This window comes from Eptesicus fuscus, chromosome 6, assembly GCF_027574615.1.
Source record: "Eptesicus fuscus isolate TK198812 chromosome 6, DD_ASM_mEF_20220401, whole genome shotgun sequence".
In the NCBI taxonomy this organism is placed as follows: domain Eukaryota; kingdom Metazoa; phylum Chordata; class Mammalia; order Chiroptera; family Vespertilionidae; genus Eptesicus; species Eptesicus fuscus.
This window is the reverse complement of record NC_072478.1, coordinates 26,354,956-26,380,830: the sequence shown is the minus strand read 5'-3', so window position 1 is coordinate 26,380,830 and position 25,875 is coordinate 26,354,956. Positions and strand designations below refer to the sequence as shown.

The following is a 25,875-nucleotide window of genomic DNA, read 5'->3' as shown; positions in this document are numbered from 1 at the left end:
CTCTGCCCAGAATGGCCTTTCCCAGCTCTCACTATGATTGGCTCCTTCTGATCATTGAGATCTCACCTGGCAAGTGCAATGCCCACTCACCTTCCACTTAAAAGGGCTGTTCTGGTTCTCCAGAACATCACTGTGCTCTATCTTTTAGGCAGACCCATCAGTGCCTGGAATTGCCTTGTTGGTGTGTCATTTTATCTAACACTAGAGGCCCGGTGCACAAAATTTGTGCACCCAGGGGGGGGGGGTCCCTTAGCCTGGCCTGTGGCCTCTTGCAGTCCAGGAGCCCTTGGGGGATGTCCGACTGACAGCTTAGGTCTGCTCCCCACCACCGCCACTGCACTTGCCAGCTGTGAGCCTGGCTTCTGGCTGAGAGGCGCTAGCGCCCTGACCACCAGAAGGCAGCTCCTGCATTGAGCGTCTGCCCCTGGTGGTCAGTGCACATCATAGCGACCAGTCCTTCAGCCGTTCGGTCAATATGCATATTAGCCTTTTATTATATAGGATATGTCTCCTCATTAAGGCAGGGACTTTGTATGTCTTTGTTGTCTTGTGTCCCCAGGGACTGGCGTAAGACATATAGTAGAAAATGTATATTTGTTGAAGAGATAAATGAGTGAATGAATAGGTGGGATGATTGGAAGAATGATGGGATGATTTGGATGGATAAATGAATAGACAAATGGATCGCTAAATATAAATGGGTGGGTTAATGGAGGAGAGGGATAGATAATTAAATAAATGGATGGAAGGATAATAGGGGATGGATGGATGGATGGATGGATGGATGGATAAGTGGATAGATGAATGGATGTTTCAATGAATGATTCAATGGTGATGGATGGATGAATAAATTAAAGGGTGAGTATATGGATAGATGTTTATCAGACTCCATGCTAAGCACTTTACATGCCTTATCTTGTTTTATCCACACAGAAATTTCATGAAGAAAGGAATATTTCCATTTTATAGACAAGCTTCAGACGCAGGAAAAAATCACTTCCCCCAGATGATACAAGTAGGAAATGGTGGAGCAGGATTCAAACTTAGGTCTCCTAACTCCAAGCCCTGTGCTCTTAACCACAATGAAATACTACTCCCCTTCTCCCCTTGCTTTGAGAGCCTATACTGACCACCCCAGCTCCCCTCCGTGCCCCACAGCACCCAGACTGCCCATCCAGGTGTCCATGTCACTCTGCTGTCAACCAGTGAGATGGCCACACAGTCCATGTGTGAGCGTGTGTGGTGGCCTGCAAGGTCTCTGCACGCATGAGGGTGGGATGAGGTTACCGGAAAACATGTCCATTCTTAGGGATGGCCTCTAAGTACCAAGGACAGTGCCAGGCCAAAGTCAGGTCCAAAGAGTCTGGTCATGGCTGCCACTGTGAATAAGCGGCATGTGGCCCAAGCCCCAGTAGAGGTCATCCCAGTGGAAGCCATGTTATCATAGCAGCTGGTCATCCAGTCCTTCCAGGTTGTGTGACAACAGGGTGGCCATGAACACAAGCATGAGGAGGAGATGACAGAGAACAGGGCAGGTCCGGAAGGGGAGCTCTGCCTGGCAGCCCTGCAGGGTCATCAGTCTGCTGCTCAGAGAAGTCTTGATGTCCATCCCCTGCCTTGGAGTGGGGTCATGCAGGGCAAGGAGGATGAGGAAAGGGAGCTGGAGGAAGGAACTGTGTGTGTCTCTCAGACTCGCGATCCAAGCCTCTCTCATCAAGACACAGGTGAGTTGGCTGGTGGTTGGGGAGTCCAGAGACCGGCAGACTTTAGCAGTTCTTGTGGTCACCACTGATTTCCACGTAGGGCAGCCCCACGGGCCACGTGTCCCGAGGCCAGTAGCGGACTTTGAGGGTCTGGTTTGGCATCTCATACCTGGCATCCACCAAGGCCATGGTGACCATGCCATAAGGGAAGGTGATGCTGATGAGCAAATGCCTGTGGGAAGCAGGGAGAGGGCAGTGAGGGTGCAAAATGTCCCTGTGGCCAGCTGGATGTCCCCAGCCCCACCTGGGTCCTCTCCTGACTTCTCATGGATCCTGATAGTCCAAAGGAACCTTCTGGAACTCACCCCCTGATTGCTGCCAGTTGCCCCACACACACCCGCCCAAACACACAAGACCCAGTATTGGTGCCATCCCTTTATGTCCCCAGGCTGATGCCCCACATTCTGATAGCTGAGATTTTTCTGGTTCTGGGACCCCAGCCCACAGGGTAGGTGCTTACCAGACGCTGTGCATGTAGGTGAAATTAATCTGCTGCCAGAAACTACAAAGGAAGCGGTCAGTGATCCAGCTGGTCAATGCAAAAGCCCACAAAACCACGGAGACCTCAATGAGATGTCGAAGCTCCTTATTACTGGTCCTAGGGAGGGCGGAAGGGAGATGAGAGCCTGACTCCGAGTGGAGTCTGCAGGGGCTGATGGGAAATTCCTCCACCAAGGAGGTGAGACTGGAAGAGGGAAAGATCCAGGTTGCCAGGGGGAGGGGGCCTCATCTGTGCTTATGACTAACGTTTGCAGAGCATTTACAGGATGTCAAGTGCAGTCAACAAGTCCTTTGGGTAGAAACTTAGTATTCACAACAATGCTAATATTCCCATTTTGTAGAATGGCGAGAAAACTGAGACCCATGAGATTAAGTTATGCCCCAACACCAAACCACGGTTACTAGGGGCAGAGCTGAACCAAGGTTGTCAGATTGCAGAAATCTTTTTTTTTAAGATATGTTTTTTATTAATTTCAGAGAGAGGAAGAAAGAGAGAGCAATATAAACATCAATGATGAGAGCGAATCATCAATTGGCTGCATCCTGCACACCCCCTCCTAGGGATCGAGCCCACAACCTGGGCATCGAGCCCACAACCTGGGCATGTGCCCTGACCGGGAATCAAACCGTGACCTCCTGGTTCATGGGTCGACAATCAACCACTGAGCCATGCCAGTTAGGCAGATTGCAGAATTCTTAACCAACAAGCCTTTCTGTGTTTGTGCGTGTGCGTGTGTGTGTGTGTGTGTGTGTGTGTGCATCTGTGAGTCAGTGCTTGAAAATTCTTGTCTGGGTGGCTGTGAGAATGTGTGTGTCTGTGAGTGGGAGGGTGATTCTCTGACGGCCATGTCCTGGGACGACTCAGGAACAGAATCTGTTTCCCTGATAGCAGAGCTAATCCTGTGTCCCCAGCAAAGACCGTACCGGGGGTTGATAAGGCAGAAACTCCTTTATGGTTAGAATCACAGGCCCTGCCCGCTGGCCTAAAATGAGACAGTTTGAACAACAGAAAAAGCATAATGAGTAAGAACTGGTGAGATCTGAATAAAGTCGGTGTCTCAATAACAGTATTGTCCCATTGTCAATGTCCTCCTTTGGAAGTTGTACTGAGGTTACATAAGATGCTGCCACTGGTGGGGTGGGGGGAGTCAGGGGGGAGGGTAAGGACAGGGGGGCCTGGAGGAAGCTGGAGGAAGGTACATAGGACTCTGTACTGTTTTTGCAACTCACTATGAGTCCATAATTATTTCAAAATAAAAAGTAAAAAAAGTGCCGAAGCCGGTTTGGCTCAGTGGATGGAGCGTCGGCCTGCGGACTCGGGGGTCCCAGGTTCGATTCCGGTCAGGGGCATGTGCCTTGGTTGCGGGCGCATCCCCAGTGGGGGGTGTGCAAGAGGCAGCTGATCGATGTTTCTAACTCTCTATCCCTCTCTCTTCCTCTCTGTAAAATCAATAAAATATATTTAAAAAAAAAAAAAAGTAAAAAAAGCAGTACAGTGACCCAAATGGGTTAAAACACTTCAGAAATGTAAACATCTTTGACTTCATAACAACAAAACTTAGAAACAAAACCAACTGCATTGGGCCCTACTAGAGACTTAGGGCTAAGGCACCGAATCAGCACTCTGATAAATAATGGGAAAGGATCAGTGGTCTCTCTTGTCTTCTCTGTTCAAACTCTCTGTGTCAAGGTTGATTCGTGAAAGTCTTTGATGAAAGAACTCCAGCTACTCAATGCAGAGGGAATAATAGAATCTGCAAACCACCCTTTTGCACCCCCTGATGAGATCATGGATGGAGACAGGGGCATCAGTGGCTGCCGAAGTCATTGGGTGACAGGTCAGTGGAAAACGATCTGATACAGGTGGCATCACCCGAATCCGCTGATCCACCTCAAAGCACTAAATGTGCGGCACCCACTCACTCGGCAGTCCTAATGGGAGGGAACCAGGAGCACCCAGCATTGCACATGAAATACCCTGGCCTAAAAAATGTAAACCTGAGCCCTGAGTGGGAGCTCAGTTGGTTAGAGCATCATCCCGATGGCTGAGATTGTGGGTTCAATCCCGGTCAGGGCACATACAAGAACCAACCAATGGCCCTAGCTGGTGTGGATCAATTGGTTGGGTGTCGTCCCATGCACAGGGCACATGCCTGAATTACAGGCTCGATCCCAGGTAGTGGGTGTGCAGGAGGCAGCTGATCGATGTTTCACTCCTACATCAATGTCTCTCTCTCTGTCTCTCTCTCTCTCTCTCTCTCTCTCTCTCTCTCTCTTCTCTCCCTCTCCCTTCCTCTCTCTCTAAAAATCAATAAAAAATCTATTTTTAAAAAAGAATCAACCAATGAATGAATAAGTGGAACAACAAATAAATGTTTTTCTCTCTCTCCCTAAAATCAATAAATAAAAAATTTAAATCTAGATCTAACTATTAATTTGCAGGAAATGCAAAAAATAAAGAAACACATTGAAAGATGCCATAGGAAGCAGTCAAATCCAGAATGTGAGATGTTCTAGAGCAGGGGTCCTCAAACTTTTTAAACAGGGGGCCAGTTCACTGTCCCTCAGACCGTTGGAGGGCCGGACTATAGTTTAAAAAAAACTATGAACAAATTCCTATGTACACTGCACATATCTTATTTTGAAGTAAAAAAAACAAAACGGCAAAAACACCCGCATGTGGCCCACGGGCCATAGTTTGAGGACGCCTGTTCTATAGGCAAATGACCGAGGGGTGCTATTAATAGACATGAGCAAAGGGAGAAGGGGGGATGATATGAAATAAAGACCGAAGAGACTGGTTTGGATCCTGACTTAACTAAGACCAGGCGTAAGAAGCATCTTTGAGAAACTGAGCAGACGTCGATGAGAACTGGGTACTGGATACTATTTTAAGGAAGTCTCATTAACTTTGTTAGAAGTGTGTGTGCCATATCTTCCGTTTGTCCCTGTAGAATTTCCCCACCCTCTTCACTCTGCCCGTGACCTGGGGGCAGGAGGGGGCAGTGCTGGGTTGTGTGCACCAAATCCAGATTTTCCTTATCCTTGGGCTTCCCGCTGGGTTGGCCAACAGGGAGCCCCAGCAAGAAAGCAAAGGGTGCGGGAGGGTACTGTTAGGTTTGCTTTCAGAGCTCCCTCTCTGTGGGGTGGGCTCAAGCTGGCTGCAACCGGCACCTGGAAGTCACAGCTCTTGCCAAGGAGACCTTGTGGGCTCTCTCCTTCCAGATTCTTGCGATCAGCCCCTCCCATGACCCCTCGCCCCAGATCTCCTGATGGTCATAGAATCTCACTCTTATTAGCACAGGGGTTTTAAATGATTCCTAGTGATATTCCTACACCTTGCCCTCTCCTTTGTAAATTACCCTTTCATTCAAATCTCAAATGGCCCCATTTGAGAGTTCCTCCTCTGTCCTAATAAGACATAGTATGGTGTGAAACAGTAAGAATTCTTGCCCAGCCGATGTGGCTCAGTGGTTGAGCGTCAACCTATGAAACAGGAGGTCACAGTTCGACTCCTGGTCAGGGCACATGCAGGGGTTGCGGGCTCAATCCCCAGTAGGGGGTGTGCAGGAAGTAGCCGGTGGATGATTCTCTCTCATCATTGATGTTTCTGTCTCTTCCTCTCCCTTCCTTTCTGAAATCAATAAAAATACATTTTTTTAAAAAGTAGTAATTCTTTTTTGGGAGAGTGAAATCCTGAAAAATCAATGAGTGCCCTGATGTGAAATCTGAGGGGGACTATATAACACAGGGTGGCAAAATGTTGATGGTTGTTGGGGCTGGTTAGTGGGCACATGGAGGTTTATGGTGCCACACTCTCCAGTTACATACTAGCACATGTTGAGGGGCTCATAAGGAAAAAGGACAAGCTCTGCAGTCAGCAGCCTTAGGTTCAAATCCTCGCCCTGCCCCTTGTTTGTGGGTGATCCTGAGCATGGAGTCAGCAAGAACTCAGTGCCTGGCCCTGGCTGGTGCTGCTCAGTGGCTAGAGTGTCGGTTCAAACACCGAGGAGTCATGGGTTCAATTCCTGGTCAAGGGCATGTATCTGGGTTGCAGGTTCAGGGTGAGTATGGGAGGCAACAATTGATGTGTCTCTCTCACATAGATGTTTCTTTCTCTCCCTTTCTCCCTCCCTCCCTCCCTCCTTCCCTTTCACTCTGTTTAAAAATTAATGGAAAAAATATCCTTGGGTAAGGATTAACCAAACAAACAGGAAAAGAACTCCATGCCTTTTAAGTGTGTGTGTGTGGTGGTGAGGACCGGGGGGGTGGGGCGGGGGAGGGAAGGAATGGATGAGGGGGGAGAGGGTGGCCCTGGAAGGGGATGGGAGCCACCCTCCTGGGGGCCTGCAGTTACCACCCACTTCTTGTACTCCTGGAACACGATGTAGAGGATATGCAGGGCGATGCTGTTGAGGGCATATGCGTTCACCGTAGGCCTCAGGAAGGACAGGAAGGTACTGACCATGGTGGCGATGACAATCAGGCAGATAAACTGGGGCCTGGAGGGAGAAGAGCTCAGCTGTGGGGTCCCTCCTTGGGAGGGATTGGGCAGGTCACATGGAGATCTTGTGGCAGAGGTGGGTGAGGAAAGGGAAGGGGTTCCAAGGAGCCCAACTGGGCTCAGAGAAAGGTCTTGGCGCTCCCAGGTGGGCTCAGCAGAGGAGCTCAGGGCCCAGGTGAGGTCAGGCAAGAAATTCAGGGAGGGCCCGGGTGGGATTACGGAAAGAAATGCAGCGTCCCAGAAGCTATCACTTGAGGAGTCTTAGAAGGCTCAGAAGAGTCAATTAGGGTCAGGAGAGCATTTCAGAGGAGTCTCAGGTCAAGAGGGGGGCCTAGGAGGATCATATATAACATTTCAGGGAACCCAGTTGATAAACTCAGGGGATAGTTCCCAGGGGCCCAGGTAAGCTTAGGGATGGGTCCTAAGACCCCCCAGCCCCCAGGTGAGCTCAGATACAGTCTAGGGATGGTCCCAGGCTATCTGGGGAGGAATTGTAGGAGTTCCAAGTACACTTAGAGGGGTGGCTTAGGAGCCCAGTTAAGTCAGGCAGGGTCAGGACAAAGTTTTGGTGTAGCCAGGGGAGGGATGTCAAGGTCCACCATGGGGCTCAGGGAGGGGACACAAAAGCCCAGGTGGGCTCTAACGGAATCACCAGAGGGCCAGCCCCCATCCTACCTGTTTTCCCCTAGGAAGGTGGGAAAGTAGCAGCGGGGCATCCATATGCTGTAGCCACCAGCCAGCAACCACAGGATAGAGATCTCGTCCAGCAGTTGGCCCAGGAAGCTGAGCGTCATGTGGAAGTACATGGAGAACAGGCCTGGAGCAAGAGACAAAGGCAGGTGGTCAGGGAGGTGTTCCTTCCCACGCCCCTTGCCCCACGGTCACAGGCCCCACCTACCTATGATCATGAAGAGGACACAGAGGGCATAAATGGAGCGGGAGCGTTTCTGGGCATAAGGGTGCATCAGGAACATCATGAGAGGCCCAAAGATGAAGAAGGAGACATTGCTGAACTGGAGAAGAGGAGGGCATGAGGAGAGGGTGTCAGACAAGGGAGGCAGAGGAGGCCTGGCCCTATGTCAAAACCCTCAGTCATTAGCCAGTTGGTCACCTATCTCCTTTCAGGCAATGAATCAACCCAGAGTTTGTCAAGTCTTTCAGCTCATCTTTACAGTCAATGGGTCATCAGCAGATCCATAACTCCATCCATTATCCTATGGATTCATTTGTTTATTCAATGGGTGTGGCAAAGACTATCTACTAACACTCTACCTACATTCTCCCCCTTTTCCTTATAAAAATAGTATCCCAAGTTTTAGCTAGGCACACAGCTACTCAGCTAAAGACTACATTTCCCAGTCTTCCTTGCAATACACGGCGCCCTTGTGACCTGGTGTGGCCAATGGGATAGGAATGTAAATGAATCTATTACTTTCAGGTCAGTCCTTAATAAGCAGCGTAAGGCTTGCATTCTACTTCCTGTGGACCAAAATGCATCTGAACCTGTGTCTTAAGTTATGTGTACTCCCTTTCTTCCTTGCTAAATAAACCTGAATTATGTTCAAGCATCTGGAGGACAAGCTTTCAGGGAAGCAGGATTTGGCCCCAAGGTATGGATCACTCCCTTTGCCTGCCAATGGTATTTATTGAGGAATAAATGTGTGATATAATTCTGGCCATGAAACATGATGGAAGTTCTGATGAGGGACTTCTGGGAAAATTCTCTTTACTGAAATCAGGCCCAGGGAAAAGGACTTTGGACATTTTTGTGCTGTTTAAGATGTGGCAGCTCCTTTGCAACCATGAGGAAACTAGGCTGAAAGCAAAAACAGATACTTGAGAATAGTAGTTCTCAAACTTTTTGGTCTCAAGACCCTCTTACATTCTTAAACATTATTAAGGACCTCAAAGACCTTCTGTGTATGGGAGTTACATCTATCAAGACTGACTATATTAGAAATTGAATCCAAGAACATTTCAAAATAGCTTACTACACAAGCATATATTCCCTTGGCCATCAGAGAGATGATTCCATCACACATCATGTGGCCACTGAAAGATTCCATTGTATCCTTGCGAGATAATCAAAGTGAAAAAAAAGCAAATAATATCCCCACATTATTATGAAAGTAATTTAGACCTCAAGGAATTTCTGAAAGGGTGTACGGGACCCCCAGGGAGTCCCTGGACAATATTTTGAGAAACACTTCTCTAGGGATATCAGAGCAGAAAGATGAAAAGATCCAAGAAGCTTGATGATGTTGAGCTGCTGAGTTAAGCTATTCCAGAACCATGTACATCAGAACTTCTATTTAAACAATAAGAAGAAGATATTGTTCTTTCTGTTTAAGCTGCTTTTAATTGGGTGTTTCATTTGAAACCAAAGCTTTCCAGTTCATGGGCTTTAGGATCGTAGTGACATGGAATTGGATCCATGCTACCTCACTAACTGTGGGGCCTTGCGAAGGCAACTTCAATGCCCTTTCTCTCTACATTTGTGACATATGCATAATGCCACCTGCCTCTTCACGCTGTTGATCCAAATGTCCCCACTAGCCTATGAGTACAATTAAGGTCACAAGAATATTTGCACCGGAATTTCAATGGCTCAAAAATCCCTAAGTCTGACACAGGACTTCAAAAGTCTCCCCCAGGTAGACTGGGGCCACGGTGAGTATCTCACATGAGCTCAGAAACAAGTGTTCTTGTGGTTTTCTTGACCCGCCAATTTGAGGTCAGCCATCTAGCTTGCTCAATTACACCCTCGCCTCCCTGATAAACTCTTCCTCTTGTAAAGGTCTTCTCCGTTGTCTGTGTCCCATCTTAGTGAAGGAGCTGTGCCCTGTCAACTAGGGTGCTCTGTTATTTTTTCAGAACTCTGGTCTTAAGGATGATGACTCAAGAATAGAGCACAGTGGTGGGTGAGGGAACCCATTCACCTGATACAATGTCACCATCTATGAGCCTGGGGCCTCGGAGCCTCTAAAGGTTCCCAAGGGAGGCGTCCTCCTGATTCCAGGGAAGCCCACGGCTCTCCTTGGGTCATGGTGGAGCCAGCACAAAGGTCACGGGTGGAGGACCCAGTGTTGGCAAACTGGTTTCCAAGCCCTTGGTCCCACCCACATGCTTGTTTTCGATGCCAAGGTCTCTTGTGCCTATCAATGGACAAGGTCCAACACACCTCTGGGACAGACACTGGTTCACAATGGCTACCCTAGAACAGATACACACTTGCCCTGTCTGTATCATGAGACCCCGCCCCACTGCAGTAGACCCCTATCCCAAACAGGGCCAATCAGATGTTCTCTTTTGGGAATTTAAAACCTGAGGCAGACACAGAGCCTGGGAGTTACCAAAATTGAGTCGCACAGTTGACAACTCTAGCAAGGCCTTTGGGATATTGTCATGATGTTTAAGATATGGAAGCCATCTTGCTACCAGGAGGAGATAAGGCTGAGAATAAAAACAAACACGCAAGGGCAGTATTTCCCCTTCTGCTGAATCCTTCAGTCCTGCACTAGGCCCCAGCCCTCCCATTTTCTAAAATATCTCAGTATTTTTCGCATGCATTCTCTCTTTTTTGTTTGTTTGTTTGATTCTTTGGTTTTGTTTTTTGCTTAAGCTAGCTTTCTGTTGCTTGCATCCAACAAAACTATCACCATTAGCATATTAGCTAGGCTTCTTTGGTAGCAAGCAACAGAAAATGATTCTGGTAAACTTACATTATAAATATTACATGTGTGTGTGGGTGTGGGGGTGTATAGTTACCTACTTAATTGATTAATTCATTCATTTATTATGTGGAGCTCCTTAATCAAAGGAATTGCAGAGACAAGAAAAACCAGAAACCAGAATAGCTCTGACCCTTGAATGGACAATTTCTTCAGGGGGCAACTTAGGGCATGAATCAAAACAACTATGTTCATTCCTTATGTCCAAGCCCAAGATTCAAATTCTGGAGCGTGTAACCCGGGCCACATCCCACCCTTGGCCAGAGGAGAGGGAGGACCTTGATTGACCACCCATCGAGACCATAACCAGTAGCGGGGGGAGCAGCTTGTTGTCTAAGGGAAAATGGGGCCATGGATATCAAATGGGAAATTTTAAAGCCTCCATTTAAAATACATCTGACGTTTATGTTTCTCTCTCACAGCGATGTTTCTCTCTCCCTTCTCCTCCTCCTCTTCCTCTCTCCCTCCTCTCCTCCTCCTCCTCCTCCTCCTCCTTCCCTCCCTCCCTCCCTCTCTCTAAGATCAATTAAAAATAAAATACATCTGTCACTTTAAACTCTACATAAAAATAAAATAAATAAAACACCTCTGTGACTCCCATAATTAAAATCCAAGCTTTTAAACTTGGCTTATAAACTCTCTCCACTACTCATTTATTTGCTCCACCTTCAACTTTATAATCCTGGTGAAGGAATAACTCAGTTCCTTTGAATGAGCCATACTTACTCTTACCTCTTACCTCCAGGAGTTTGCATGTGCTGTTCCCACTACCTGGAACACTTTGCTCTCCACTCACCACCGCCCCCTTGCCAGGCCAACTTCTACTTCATCTGTCACCTGGGTATCACTTCCTACTAAAGACTTCCCACTCCCTCAAGGCAGGGTTAGGTGGCCTTCCTTTGTGCCCATTGCTGTCCCACGTCCTGACACTTGTCCAGCTGCCCTGGAGCTGTCTGGCTCTTCTGCTAAACCTGGCTTTGATTACACAGGCTGTGTCTTCTCCATTCCCCATTGTAACCTCAGGAACCAGAATATAGTAGGTACTCAGTCAGTATTTCTTGTTGACCAGACCTCAAAATAGATTCAGGTGGATCACCCATCATATGCATGAAAACACTTGACAGAGGGTCCTGCATCTAGAAAGTTCTGGGTAGAAGGCGCTAGGACTGTTACTTTCTCATGTTTTGACCACACACCTTTGTAGAGAGTGTTTTGAATCCGTGCACACCCCCCAAAGTCCAGCATTCTAGTTCTTGTTTGGCCATGCGAAAACCGAATCTCAATGACTTCCCTGATGATGCACAGCTCCAGAAGACTCTGAAACTTGCTTAGCCCCTGCCTTGGAAGACAAGAAGACTAGACAGGCGGTAGTGATATAGAGGGGGCTCCCTGATATAGAGGGGGCTCCCCTGCTTTAAGAAATAGCAAGGGCCGTGCTATTGTTGTGGTTGTGGGAAATGATAATAACGAGTTTATTAGTGGTCTAGCTGCTCCACACTCAGAGGCCGGCAGAGCTGAGACAGGAGCTTTAAATGATGCCCAGTGTGCAGCATGAGGGCGGAGCACCGGGCAGAGCCTCTGACTAATGAGTGACAGCTGGCTCTGGAACCTCTGATAGCATCGGAGAAGATGCCAGGGTCTCCTCCCTGCCCTCTGGGGCTGGGCCTCCATGTTTCCCAACCACTGGCCCCACCCAGACTCGGCAAGGCAGGAGAGGCACCAATCTGGGATTGTGTCCAGGGCCAGCCCCGCCCTCAGCTCTTGGGCACACCTGAGGTGAACTCCCTGGGTCCCAGCCCCAGCAGATGCTTTCTCATTCATTCATTTATTCATTCATTCGCTCAACAACCATTCCTTCAGTACCTACTATGTGCTCAAGGACCTTAGCAGTATCTGAAAACAAAGTCCCTGCCTTTACGATGGGTATCCAGGCAGGGTTTGAAGGACATTCTGTGCTCCAACTTCCTCCTCTACCTCTGAGTGCCGCGGTGAGGATTAAGGAGCCCAGTGCCACCGGAATTTGGCTGTTTTGTTCACTGCTTTGACACCCTTCCTCCCACCCCCCACTGTCTAGAATAGTGCCTGGCACACCCAGTAGGTGCTCAGTAAATTTTTGTAGATAATAATTGTGGGAACCTCAATCACAGTACGCCGGATGGTCAAGGCCAATTTGCCAAAGGCAATAACACAGCAGTTTTACTGTACGCACTGCGCAGGCGCACCTTTCTATAACCCAAATATGGATATCATTCTTTGGCAAGAAGCCTCTTTTGTCTAAGTTGGTATAAAAACGTATTGTTGACCAGCCGGTGCGTGGCTGCTTTATAGGGCTACTCTGAAGAACTGTTTTCTCTGATGGCTCCTTGGTTAGCAATGGCTACTTGGTCTACACGCTCCCCGCCGCAAGTTTGACATGCTCGGTCTCTCCTATATGCCTATGACTACTCGTATCTTCTTCCAATACCCGGCAAAAATGGGGGTACAGCCCCTAGCAGAGAAGGAGCTATACTTGGATAATAATGCATGCCAAGATACATGTGAATAACGCCTACATGTGCCTGGCACGGGTGCTGTAATGGTTGTGCACAATGTGTTGCTGTTATTCTAGCGTGTTTGCCTTTTTATTGCCCAGGCCCCAGCAGGGTGTCCGGTGAATAGATGTGGCCGGTTACCTTAGGCGTGGAAGAAGGAAAGGAGAGATCAAGGGAGGGCGTGAGGAAAAGCAGGAAGAAGAGGGGAAGAAAGAAGTGGGAGAATAAGGGAGGGAGAAGGAGAGGAAGGAAAGGAAGAGAAGGAGGAAGGGAGAGCTTGACTGAATGGACTCTCTGCCTCAGCATCAGGAAAAGGTAGAGGGGGAACCCCTTTCTCATTTACCCCCAACCACCCTGGGCTGAGCCCGAAGCCCCCACAACCAGCCTGCCCTCCCCCGTATCCCCACTAACAGCTTCTCTGCACATCACTGTTTCCCTGGAGGAGTCCATGATTCATTCTTACCACCTTCATTGTCTGTGCCACACACACACTGGACTGTGACTTCTGTGAGGACAAGAAACACGTTTTATCCTTAGCTGTGTCCCCAACACCCTCGCACGCTGGGCACCCCATAGACACTCAAGAAAAGTTTGTTGAATCAATCAAATCAATGAACATGGCCAAGACCGCCCACTTGTCCTAATGTGCCACAGCCAGACTCCCACCACCCGCACCTGGCACTGTCACCTGTCCAGGACCCTGTCTACATCCATCTACCAGGTACGCACAAATGTTGGTGCTGGGTGGGGCTGGAGCAATAGCACCAGCCAAGCCACAATCCCTCCTAGCATGGGACTTACTCTCAGGAATTCAGATGCACACAATTAACTGTTAATGACTCAGTAACTGGGTGGCCTCACAGAGCTGTGGTTAAGTGAGAGACTCTGGGACCAGGTGGCCTGGGTTTCACAATGGAACTTCTAGCATTTGCAACTTTCGTGCACTGGCAATTCATGCTGTGCAACCCTGGGATGGAAACATATGCTCTCCTAGCCTTTATTTACCCATCTGCCAAGTGGGAGACTAAGAGTGCCTGCTTCATAGAATTATGACGATTAAATAGAATTAATAAACATCAGCGCTGGCTGGGTGGCTCAGTTGGTTGGAGTATTGTCAAATACACCAAAAAAAGGTTGTGTGTTTGATTCCTGCTTGGAGACATACAGGAGGCAACTGACCCATGTTTCTCTTTCACATCAATGTTTCTCTCTTCTCTCTCTCTCTAAAAATCATTAAAAACATATCCTTGGGTGAGGATTTAAAAAAAAAATTAAGCCCTAGCCGGTTTTGCTCAGTGGCTAGAGCATTGTCCTGTGGATTTAAGGGTCCCAGGTTTGATTCCAGACAAGGGCACATGCACGGATTGTGTGCTCGATCCCCAGTAGGGGGCGTGCAGGAGGCATCCAATCCCTGCATGATTCTCTCTCATCACTGATGTTTCTACTTCTCTTCCCTCTCCCTTCCTCTCTGAAATCAATAAAAATATATTTTTTTAAAAATTAAGAAACATCAAATATAATTAACACATCAATACGTTTGCATCTCTGCGTTATGTTTACCTGAAACAATAATAGCTTCGATTTTTTTTAATAATTAGGACGCGCCAGAGACTGTGAGGTTTTTGAATCTCTATTTTTAAATTGAGCTCTTATTCACATACTATCAAGTTCATTCTTTTAAAGTGTAAAGTCAGTGGGTTCTTAGTCTATCCACAAGATTATTCAACTATTATCACTATCTAATTTCAGAACACTTCATCACCTCCCAAAAGAAGACCCATCCCCATTAGCAGTCACTCCCTCCCCTCCCCAGCCCCTGACACCCACTAACTCACTTCCTGTCCCTGTGGATGTGCCTGTCCTGGACATGTCACATGAATGGAATCACACACGGTGTGGCCTTTGTGTCTGGCTTCTCTCTCTGAGCATCGTGTATTCAAGGTCCAACACATTGTAGTGAGTGTCAGAGCTTCCCCCTTTTCATGGCATGGATAGACCACATTGCATTTACCCAGGTTTAGCTGATGGACATCTGGGCTGTCTAGTACCTGCTTCCTCCTCTCCATGGCTCCATGAGTTAAGTACTGTCGGCACCCCACAGTCGTCTCTTCTTAGAAGATGTGCTCAGTGAACATTTGCTGAGTAAATGAATGAATGAGTTTTCCTTCCCTAGCACATACCACCATTCTGTACCCTTGACTTCTGTTTATTGTCTGTCTCCTCCTTCCCCCAGCACCTCAGCCCCAGGAGGGCAGGCATTATTGTCTGCTCTGATCACCGCTGTGTCCCCAGAGCCCAAAACAGTGCCTGGCTCAATCAATTATTGTTGAATGATGAGCAACATAAGGGGTTGCTGTCTCCTTGAATCAGATCCCTCCCTGCAGGAGGCCAGCAGGATGGAGATCACAAATGCCTGTTTTTCAGAAGGAGAAAAGAGGTCCAGAGAAATCTATCAAGTCTGGGCCCTGGATGTGTCATGAGCAGGAGTACCAGTTTCGGGTGTGTGTGATTATTCAATTAATGGCGTCTGTCCTCCCTGAGGGCAGGGACCATGCCCTTGTGGTTTTAAGCAGGGCCTGGCAGACCAGAGGTGCCCGAAATTAATTGCTTTGGCTATGAACGTTAATGAGGAAAAAGGCAGAGAAGTGGGGATGTGGTTTAGAGCTCATGGGACCTGCTAGTCACAGCCAGCGGCTCAGAGAGGGGGCAAGTCCCCTGCCTGAGTCGCACAGCATTCAGGGAAGACAGGGACTGGAATCACCACATGGCAGAGGCCAGCCTTCCTCTTCTGATCCCCCGTCTCTTTGAGACCCACTCCCACAGTCCTACTCACTCCCACCTCCCTGCCTTTGCCTGTGCAGGTCCCTCACCAGCCATGCCATCCCTTCATTTTATATCCAAGCATCTGAGAGGGAGTTTTCTGGAGATCCCTTCAGAAAGGAGAGGATGAGATTCAGAGCTCCCGAAGCTTTGGCAGGATCCTAAGGACAACTTCAGCAGCACAGCTGCCTCTGGGAGCCGGGAGGCCTTGAAACTTCTTCCCACTTTACTTGAAACTCTCCTAAGATGTCAGCAGCCCAGGAGGAGGCCACATCTGGAGGCCGCCAAACCCAAGCAAGCAGGTGCAAACTGGAGCAGCCTACACCTTGACTTCTCCCCCCGGCCCCACCTGCCCCAGCCCCTCCTACACTCCTGACCCGTTCCTGTTACATATACTTTCTTGGCTCTCCTGGCTGTCTGTGAAATCAACCAGGTGCCCCTGCCACCCCCACACCATTGCCTCGCCCATGCCCGAAAGCCACCCATGGCTCCCCAGTGTCCTCACAACAGAACACACACGCCTCTGCCAGGCCTTCTTGAGTTCGCCCTGGAAACTTCACCAGCTCTTTCTCTCATCCGTGGTCCCTCCCCCACAGGCAGCCTGGGCTCTGGTTCAAGCCACCGCTGTTCTCTCTCACCTCAAGACCTTTTCAGATGCTCCACATGCCTTTGCTCCATATGCCCTGAGAGTATTTACTCATTCTTTTTTTTTTAATGTATTTTTATTGATTTCAGAGAGGAAGGAAGAGGGAAGGAAATATAGAAACATCAATGATGAGAGAGAATCATTGATGGGCTGCCTCCTGCATGCCCCCACTGGGGATCGAGCCCGAGGCCCAGGCATGTGCCCTTGACTGGAATCGGACCGTGGTCTTCTGGTTGATAGGTTGATGCTCCACCATTGAGCCACACCGGCCGGGTTCATTCTTTAAGCAATGAGGTTCCCACCCCATTCAACAAGTGGAGGCCTCATACCCACCCCCATGGCTCCCCACCAACTCGATTCTGGCTCCTGTTTCTCCCTTTGCCACAAACTAACCATGGGGCTGGGGGACTCATTTCTAATTCTGAATCCCCCTCCACATCCTGGGACATTGAGCCTCTCTAGGACCCCAGGATCACCCAGCACAGGTTGGTTTAGAGCTGGTTTTTGTTGTTAATCCTCATCCAAGAATATTTTTCCATTGATTTTTTTTTTTTTTTTTTTTTAGAGAGAGTAGAGGGGAGGGAGGGAGAGAGGGAGAGAGATGGAAACACTGATGTGAGAGAAACACATTAATTGGTTGCCTCCCACATGCACCCGCACTGGGCTGGGGATTGAACCTGCAACCAGGTATATGCCCTTGACCGGGAATCGAACCCGCAACATTTTGGTGCTTAGGCCAATGCTCTAACCTCTGTGAACACACCGGCTAGGGTGGATTACAGCATTTTTGTTGAATGAATGAGTGACTCCATCAATGAATACAAATACATTTCAAACACTGCAACCCAGTGTTCAAAACGGTCATCTTCATCCCTGCCCATATTCTAGCCACAGAAGCATCCTTTTCCCTTTCCCAAACTGGCCAGCCCCTCTCTTACTTCCAGGACTAGTCCACCCATTTCCTTTCTTCCGTTCTCTTATTCCTGGCTCCTACCCAACTCGGCAAGCTCCTATTCATCTTTCAAAACCCAACTCTTCGGTGCCCTCCTCTCTGAAGCCTCCCACCACCTGGACTGAGTCCTCTGGTGCTTCCTTCTTCCACACCCTGACCCTGGGGGCTGGGCTCTCCCGCACCGCAGGCTCAGAGCTCCTTGCAAGCAGAGCAGCAAGAAAGCAAAAGATTCTTCAGGGATCATTGTTTTCCAACTATGAGTTCTGACTGGTAAGGGGAACAGGATGAAGTCCGTGTGACCACATTTTTAAAAATTTCTGCTGCATATTTTGTCTTGAATTTACATACCTCGCTCAAAAACGTGCTTTCAAACAGTTGCGCAGTGTTTCGGCAGAATGTATTCAGCCCTCCACAGAGGGGTGAACATATTATGGCTCCCTTTTTATTTATCCATTTACTCACTGCAATTACGGTGACTCAGCGATGACTCTGTACATAAATCTCACCACCTAGTGGGGTTGTCTCTTTGGTTAAAGTTCCTAGAGGTACGATGTCGGCATCAAGGGGGTGGGGGCTATTTGTAAATTCATGTCCCAACACAGTTGTCAGTTTCCCACAGGAAGCTGCAAAAGATGAGTGTGCCACGCTCACTAGGAAATAAACTCATTTTTTTTGAGAGGCCCAAACCGAAAAATATCTTGTTCTCTATTTGACGGGGGTTTGTTTGTTTGTTTGTTTGCTTTTTATGTAACTGTATCAGAGGTTGGAGAACTACAGCCTCTGTGCCAAGTTCAGCCCACTGTCTTGTCTTGTGTGGTTCGATGAGCTAATAATAATACTGACGTTTTTAAAAGGTCAAAAAAATTAAAAGAGTTATATAAAATTCACATTTGGGCATCCACAAATAAACTCTTATTGGCACGCGGCCACACTCACTTGTTGACCTCTGGCCTGGAGCTGCTTCCCAGCTACAGTGGTTGAGTTGAGTCATTTCTACAGAGATCACGTGGCCCCCAACGCCATAATTACCAACAAGCCAGCTTTACAACAGAAGTTTGCTCACCCCTGAACGGTATGATTTATTAGCTATAGTGACAGGTTTGAGCATCTCGGGTTTGGGGAAACCCTTTATAATATAAATCAGTTCCTCCTGCCCTGCCCTTTCTGCCAGAGCCTTTTTTTTTTTATCCTCACTCTAGGATATTTTTCCATTGATTTTTAGCGAGAATGGAAGAGAGAGGGAAAGACAGAGAGAAATATTGATGTGAGAGAAACATATCGATTGCTTGCCTCCTGCACAAGCCCCGACCAGTGCCTGGGCTGGGGAGGATCCTGCCACTGAGGTACGTGCCCTTGACCGGAATCAAACCCGGGACCCTTCCGTCTGCAGGCTTGTGCTCTAGCCACTGAGCCAAACCGGCTAGGGCCAGAGGCTTTTTGATAGAAGTAAAAAACCCAAGTGTGCTCCCACCAGGGAAAGGTGACACTGCTTTGTGAAACATCTGTTTCTGTTTGATAAGAATCTGGAAATGCCAGTCCTGGGTGATAATGGTGTAGAAATCTCCTGGGATATGTCATGAGCAGAACGCGTTTGAGACCTGCAGCCTCGGCGAGTACCCACGGGTTGCTCAATGTTCTGCATTTAGAGACGGGCTAAAGGAGGATGCCGTGAGGAGACGTTTGCACGAGAGCACGGCTAGACCCAGGCGCGGCCCACACCCAGCCAGCCCTCCCCGGTGCCTTCTGTGGCGGGGGCTCAATGGAGGACAGTCTGGGCTGCGGGGGACTGCCAGGGAATGCAGAGAGGAGGGTTCTAGAAGCCCAAACCCTCCCCCCCTCTGCAGGGATCAGCACGGTCAGCCCCTCCCACTCTCCAGGTGAGGGTACTGAGTGCCAGAATGGGCAGAGTCTCTGACCAGGAGGAACAAGAACCCAGAAGACCCTGGAATCTCCAACTCCTGTCACCCAGCCCTGAGAAGCAACGAGGTCAAAGCTAAGAATCAGAGCAACGTGACCATCCTTGGACTGAGCTCCCTTCCCCCACCTGCTAAGAAACTCTCCTGGACCCACCAAGTTCTGATCCGGGCTCTAAGGGCCAGGGTGGCCCTGGGTGTATCCTCAACCTCCCCGAAGGCCCGTTTCCTCGCCTGGAGAATGGGATTAACTCTCCATACGATATATGGTGCTGAACTCCCAGGTCCCCGTGGAGATTAAATGAGTCTGCCTGGCAGATGTTTAATACGACGCCTGGCACCCAGGAAGCACTCAATAAAGGCCATTGTATTGCTCACCATTCATTGTCCACCTACTATGTGTTACCCACCATACCAGGAGCTCGAGGAAGGCAAGCAAGGATAGCACAGACGCACGTCTCCTTGGCTACTCACATCTTTCAGGCGTTGGTCAAAAGCCATTGCCATGTAGGCACCCAAGATTTGGGGGCCCTTCCAGTGTGAGGCTGCCCACAACTGAGGGGTCTCCTGGGACCGCGGACTTCCAATGCTGAAACCAGGACAGTCCCCAGCAAACTAGGATGAGTTGGTCACCCTGGGCTGGGGATGCAGCTGAGAACAAAGCAGCCATAGTCACCTCCTCTAGGCATCCCTCCCTGACCCTCCCGTCCCTGCTGGCTTTGGGGGCCACCTCTGGCACCCCCCCCCGGAAGCTGCCTGTGTGCCCCCCATGACTGTAGCATCACCCCGGGTTGTGAATGCCTGGAGTCACTCTTTTCTGGGTCATGGCTGCCTTTCCAAAGCCTACCACAGAGCCGGATGCCAGAGAGAGACAAGTCATGAATGAAAGCCAGAGCTCCCCGCCTGGCACAGGAGCAAACCGAGGCCCAGAGAGGCGAACCGCTCAGACAGGATTCCCCAGCGAGGACGTGGAGGCGCCAAGCTTTGAACCCCGGTCTGGTGAGACTCTGCCCGCCCGCCCCCCCACCACCACCCCCAGTGCTGCTGCCCAGCTGGCCCTCACCGTGTTGTAGAACTCGGCCACCAGCTTTGAATGCTGGAAGTTGCTCTCGCACCAGTCCACCTCGGAGCTCTGGTAGGCGAAGATGCTGGGCATGGTGACGCGGCGCCCGCTGCCCGCTGGCTGTGTCTGGCAGAGAGGAGCCTGCGAGCCTAGTAGGGCTGGGCTCAGGTGAGGCGGGGAGAGGACAGCCTGGTGCTCCACAGCACGCTGGGAGGAAAAACCTGCTGAGCCGCTCCCCAGTTGCACCAGGGCGGCCTGGCAGTGCGGTGGCGGCTGCCCTGGGCATAAGCGGAGGGGCTGGCTCGGTCTGGGCAGGGAGGGAGTGGGTGGGACGGGAGGCCCCTCCTCGCCCACGAGGAATGAGAGTGGGGACTGCGTCAGAACAGTCATTTAAAAGAATCATCATCATAATGAGCCCCCTGAGATGAGTGCCTTTGCTAACCCCACTGTACAGAAAAGCAAACTGAGGCAGAGAGCAAAGTCACTCGTCGAGGGCACGCAAGGTGGGCACGCCGAGAGGTGAAAACAGACTGGCTGAGTCTCGACCCCAGGCTCTTAACCATCAGGTTTTACTACCTCACACCATCAAAGCTCCATGCTGCCGTTTCCCAGATCAGAGGCAAATAGCAGCACGCCCCGCCAGGAGGCTCAGCCCAGCTCCCTGCCGTACGTGGCCTTGCCCAATCATTTCTCCTACGGGAGCTCAGTTTTCCTGTCTGTGCCATCAGAGGTTGGGCTGGAGTTTTTACATTTATATTTGTATTGATTTCAGAGAGGAGGCGAGAGGGAGAGAGAGAAACATCAATGAGAATCATTGGTTGGCTGCCTCCTGCACACTCCACACTGGGGATCGTCAAGCCCGCAGGTGCCCTGACCTGGAATCAAACCGTGACCTCCCGGTTCATAGTTCAACACTCAACCACTGAGCCACACTGGCCAGGCTGAGGCTGGGCTGTGATGAAGCCACTTTTCTTGGGCAGTCAAGACCTCATATGCCTACAGTGTCACCAATTCCGCCAGGGGCCACCTTCAAAACCCCAAGTCATCCTAGTTTGCTGGGGACTATCCTGGTTTCAGCACTGTAAGCCCCATGTCCCAGGAGACCCCTCCGTTCTGGGCATACCAGGTATGGGGGTCCCTGGTCCTGGCTTCCAAGGGCTGTGGAAAGCTATAGTTTTAGAGTCAGACAAGACCAGAGTTTGAATTCTGAGTTCTTAAGCTGTGTGACCTTGGGTAAGTGAATTCACCTCTCTGTGCCTCAGTTTGCTCATCTGTAATATGGGAAGGATGGTGATAGACCCAACTATTACAAAGGCACACAGAACTAAAACAGGTTAAGGGCTTAGCTCACTGCTTGGCTTGGAGTGTGCCTCACAATCAATGGTAGTAAGTCTTCTTATTGCAGCTGGCTCTAAACTTTAAGGCAACCTTACAGAATACTAATAACAAGGGCACACTTTTACCAACTACTTAGCAGAGCCAGGCTCTTTTCTAAGTGCTCAATATTCAGTATGATCTCATTTATTGTTCTGAGCAACTCTAAGAGAGAGCTAGTTATCTCCAGGTTACTAGGAGGAAACTGAAGCCCAGAGAAGTTAAGCAATTTAGCCAGGGTCACACAGCTGGAAAGTGAGAGTGTGTCGAGCGATTTCGCCTCTCTGAGCCTCAGTTTCCTCACCTGTAATAGGGGAATAATTATAGTAGGTCCTGCTATGAGGCTTTAATGAGCTGACACAGTGTTTCCCTAGGAAGATAATTTTTGGTGATGCGTGGACTGGCATTCAGAATCATTAAACTGTGTGACAAGTAGTCCACTCCCTTTTCAATTCTCAATAGTTTGAGGAGAGCGGCTCAGTTGGTACTAATACATGTTTATGTCTCTTAACACTTAATCCCTGTGTTAGATAAAAAGCCCTTCAGTAAGTAACAGTATCCTGCTGGAATCTTGAGACATCGTTTACATTGTACTTGTTTTCAAATAAGCCTGTCTAGTGGCTGGCCATATCTACTTGCCATTCATGGCAGGGCTACAAAGTTTCTTTTAAAAAATAGAGTCATGGCACCAAAAACAAAAACAAAAATTGATTTTGCCCAGCAAAATTTGTGCTAATTTATTACAGTAGCCATGAGAACTCACACACCCCTTGCCACACTCCATTCCTTGCCTTTTCCAGCTTCTAGAGGTTGCCTGCCTAGTGTGGCTTAGTGGTTGAGTGTTGACCTATGAACCACAAGGTCACGGTTTGATTCCTTGTCAGGGCACATGCCCAGGTTTCAGGCTCGGTTCCCAGTAGGAGGCATGCAGGAGGCAGCCGATCAATGATTCTCTGTCATCATATGTTTCTCTCCCTCTCCCTTCCTCTCTGAAATCAATAAAAATATTTTTTTAAAATAAAAAATAGCCATAGCCGGTTTGACTCAATGGATAGAGCATCAGCCTGTGAACTGAAGGGTTCCGGGTTCAATTCCTGGTCAAGGGCACATGCGTGGGTTGTGGGCCCAATCCCCAGTGGGGGGTGTACAGGAGGCAGCCAATCAATTATTCTCTCTGATCATTGATCTTTCTCTCTCCCTCTCCCTTCCACTCTGAAATCAATAAAAATACATTTCTTAAAGCTATAAAAATAAATTGATTTAAGCTTTGTAATTTGGGAGGCGGTTACATAAATCTATACATGCTTGCATGGTGATGCACACAAATGAATGTAAAAGCTGTTGAAATCTGAGTAAAGTCTGTAGCTCATATAAATGTAAATTTCCTGATTTTGAAATTGTATAGTTACATGAGATGTACCATTGGAGGAAACTGAGTAGAGGGTGCACAGATCTCTCTGTATAATTTTGGCAACCTCTTGTGAGTGTAGTTATTCCAAAATAGTTTCTTGAAGTAGCTGATTTAGATTTTTAATTGGCAGGTGAATATATCAACAAAATGTGGTATGTCCATATACTGGAATATTATTCACCCTTCCAAAGGAAGGAAATTCTGGTACCTGCTACAACATGGATAAACCTTGAGAACATTATGTTCAGTAAAATAAGCCAGTCACAAAAAGACAAATGCTATATGATTCCACTTAAGAGTCATCAGATTAATTGAGACAGGAAGTAGATGGTGGTGCCAGAAGCTGGGAAGTTAGTGTTTGGTTTCACTTTGGGAAGATGAGAAAGTTCTGTGGATGGACGGTGGGGATGGTTGTACAACAGTGTGAATGTACTTAATGCCACTGAGCGGTAAATTTAAATGTTATTACAATGACACATTTCATGTTGTGTATGTTTTATCACAATTTTGAAGAGCAATTGATTTGGGTTTTTAAAGGGAGTTTTAATTTTAAAAAATATCTTAGGTAAATAATAAGAGTTCAAATGGGAGGTGGATATAGGAAAATCCTGAGGGCGGTCTGTGAAGGTCAAAAACGTAGGCACTATTGAGGTTGTGCAAGCTGCAGGCTCGGCCCAGAGCTGGTGCTGAATGACAAGAGGCTAATGTTGTTGTTGTTGTTGTTGTTGATGTTGATGATGATGATGATGATGATGATATCTACAAAGTGCCAAATGCTTCCAAGTTCACACTCTGCCAGGTGCCCAGAGAGCCACCTTCTTGAGATCCTCTGGTGAAACGAGGTATCAGTTTTGGAGATGAGAGAAGGTTCCCAGAACTGAATTAAAAGCTCGACCTGACTCTGCATTCCCCAGAGCAATGACAACCCCACCCTTTAGCCACAGCCCTGACCCCCAAGCCAGGTGGGCCAGGAGAGCACACATTCACCCCCACCTCCACCCCCACCCAACTGGAAGCAGGGCGCCTGACTCCTTCCCCTGGAAGGGGCCATGAGGAGATGGACCATTTGGCCTCTGAGGTCCTTTCCTACTCAAATCCAGGGCAGGGCACAACTGCCAGGATCTGGCTCTTGTGGACCTCTGTATAGAAGGAAGCAAGGTAGTGACAGGTGCCCACGCCCAGCCCAGCCTGCAGAGTTTGGGAAATCGCCCTGCATAGAGCTGACTAGGGAAGTAGGACAGCCAAACAGGTGTGTGGGTGCTGAGATGATGGGGAAGAAAGGAGGTGAGAGAGCAGGTGTACAGAGCCAGAGCCAGGGAGGAGGGGTGTGTGAGTTCTCATGGCTACTGTAACACATTAGCACCAACAGTGGCTTAAATCAACACACATTTATTATCTTACAGTTCTGGGGGTCGGGAGTTCGAAATTAGTATTATGGGGCTAAAATCAAGGTGTCAACGGGGCTGCTTCCTGCTGGAGGCTCCAGGGGAGAATCCATTCCTTGCCCTTTCCAGCTTCTAGAGGTTGCCTGCCTTCTTTGGCTCAGGCCCCTTTCTCCATCCCCATAGTTCATAGACTCCCGTCTGATCCCATCATCACAACTTTCCTCTGATGTTGACCCTAGTTCTGCAAAATGCTAGCGACTGGTAATTTGGGTGAAAGATATATAGAATTTTGTTGTATCCTTCTTGCAACTTTTCTGTTGCAATTAAAATATTTCAAAATGAAAAGTTAAAAAAAAATGTTGGCTAATAAAAAGTGTTGGTAAGTGCCCTAGCTGGTTTTGCTCAGTGGATAGAACATCGGCCTGCAAAGAGTCCCAGGTTCAATTCCAGTCAAGGGCGCATACCTCGGTTGCAGGCTCCTCCCCAGCCCAGGCCCTGGTCTTGGGTGCATGCAGGAGGCAACCGATCGATGTTTTTCTCTCTCACATCAATATTTCTCTCTGTCTCTCCCTCTCCCTTCCACTTTGTCTAAAAATCAACGGAAAAATATCCTCGGGTGAGGATTAAAACTTTTTTTAAAAGTGTTGGTGAGGATGAGAAACAAGGAAACTTCCATCCCTTACTGATGGAAATGTGAAATGGTCAAGGGAGAGAATTTTGGAAAACAATTTACACTAGCTGGTGTATTACTGAGCAGGGTAGGTTGATTGCTAGAATAGGAAAACAGCACATCTGAGCATCTTAAGAGTGAAAGTTTATTTCTCACATAAGCAAAGTCCATTGGATGTGTGCGTCTGCCCTGGAAGGCTGTCTGTCAAGTGGTCCAGGCTCCTTCCATCCTGTGATGCCTCCATTCTGAACATGTAACCCCCACCCCCAATTTGTGGCTTCTACCACCAACATGAAACTTCCTAGGAAAGAAGAGGTATGGCACACTGCATCCTTAACCATCTCAGTCCAGAAGGACCCGCCTTCCTTCGGTGTACTTTCTATTGGTCAAAAAGAGTCACATGACCCCAACTTAGATGCAAGGGTAGCTGGGAAATGTAGTCTCTGGATGAGTAACTGCTCCTCAGCTGTACCCTACAGAAAGGAAGCCAGAATCTTTGTGACAAAGTGGGTTGCCTCTGCCACATCCAGGAAAGTTGCAAATGACCATGTCCTGCACTGGGAACTCTCCTCCCAGATTTCCATCCCCCTGAGAAACTCTCACAGGTGGAC

At 48.6% G+C, this 25,875-nt stretch overlaps 1 protein-coding gene across 1 annotated transcript; it reads right to left on the bottom strand.

Moving 5' to 3' along the window:
• Positions 1-561: 561 nt before the first annotated feature.
• ACER1 (alkaline ceramidase 1) lies at positions 562-20,609 on the bottom strand. Its single transcript, XM_008150564.3, has 6 exons — positions 20,425-20,609; positions 7,667-7,781; positions 7,444-7,585; positions 6,629-6,766; positions 2,224-2,361; positions 562-1,935 (listed from the first exon to the last, which is right to left on the bottom strand). The coding sequence occupies exons 1-6, from the start codon at positions 20,515-20,517 to the stop codon at positions 1,767-1,769; spliced, it is 795 nt and encodes a 264-aa protein (XP_008148786.1). The 5' UTR covers positions 20,518-20,609; the 3' UTR covers positions 562-1,766.
• Between the last annotated feature and the right edge of the window lie 5,266 nt (positions 20,610-25,875).

What these genes read in the sequence shown, in the direction of transcription:
- ACER1 (XM_008150564.3), bottom strand. Translation starts at nt 20,517, where the DNA reads ATGCCCAGCATCTTCGCCTACCAGAGCTCCGAGGTGGACTGGTGCGAG. An exon ending in TGTCCTCTTCATGATCATAG is followed by an intron (nt 7,586 to 7,666) that starts GTAGGTGGGGCC and finishes CTCTTGCTCCAG; the next exon opens with GCCTGTTCTCCATGTACTTC. An exon ending in ACCTACATGCACAGCGTCTG is followed by an intron (nt 1,936 to 2,223) that starts GTAAGCACCTAC and finishes TGCTTCCCACAG; the next exon opens with GCATTTGCTCATCAGCATCA.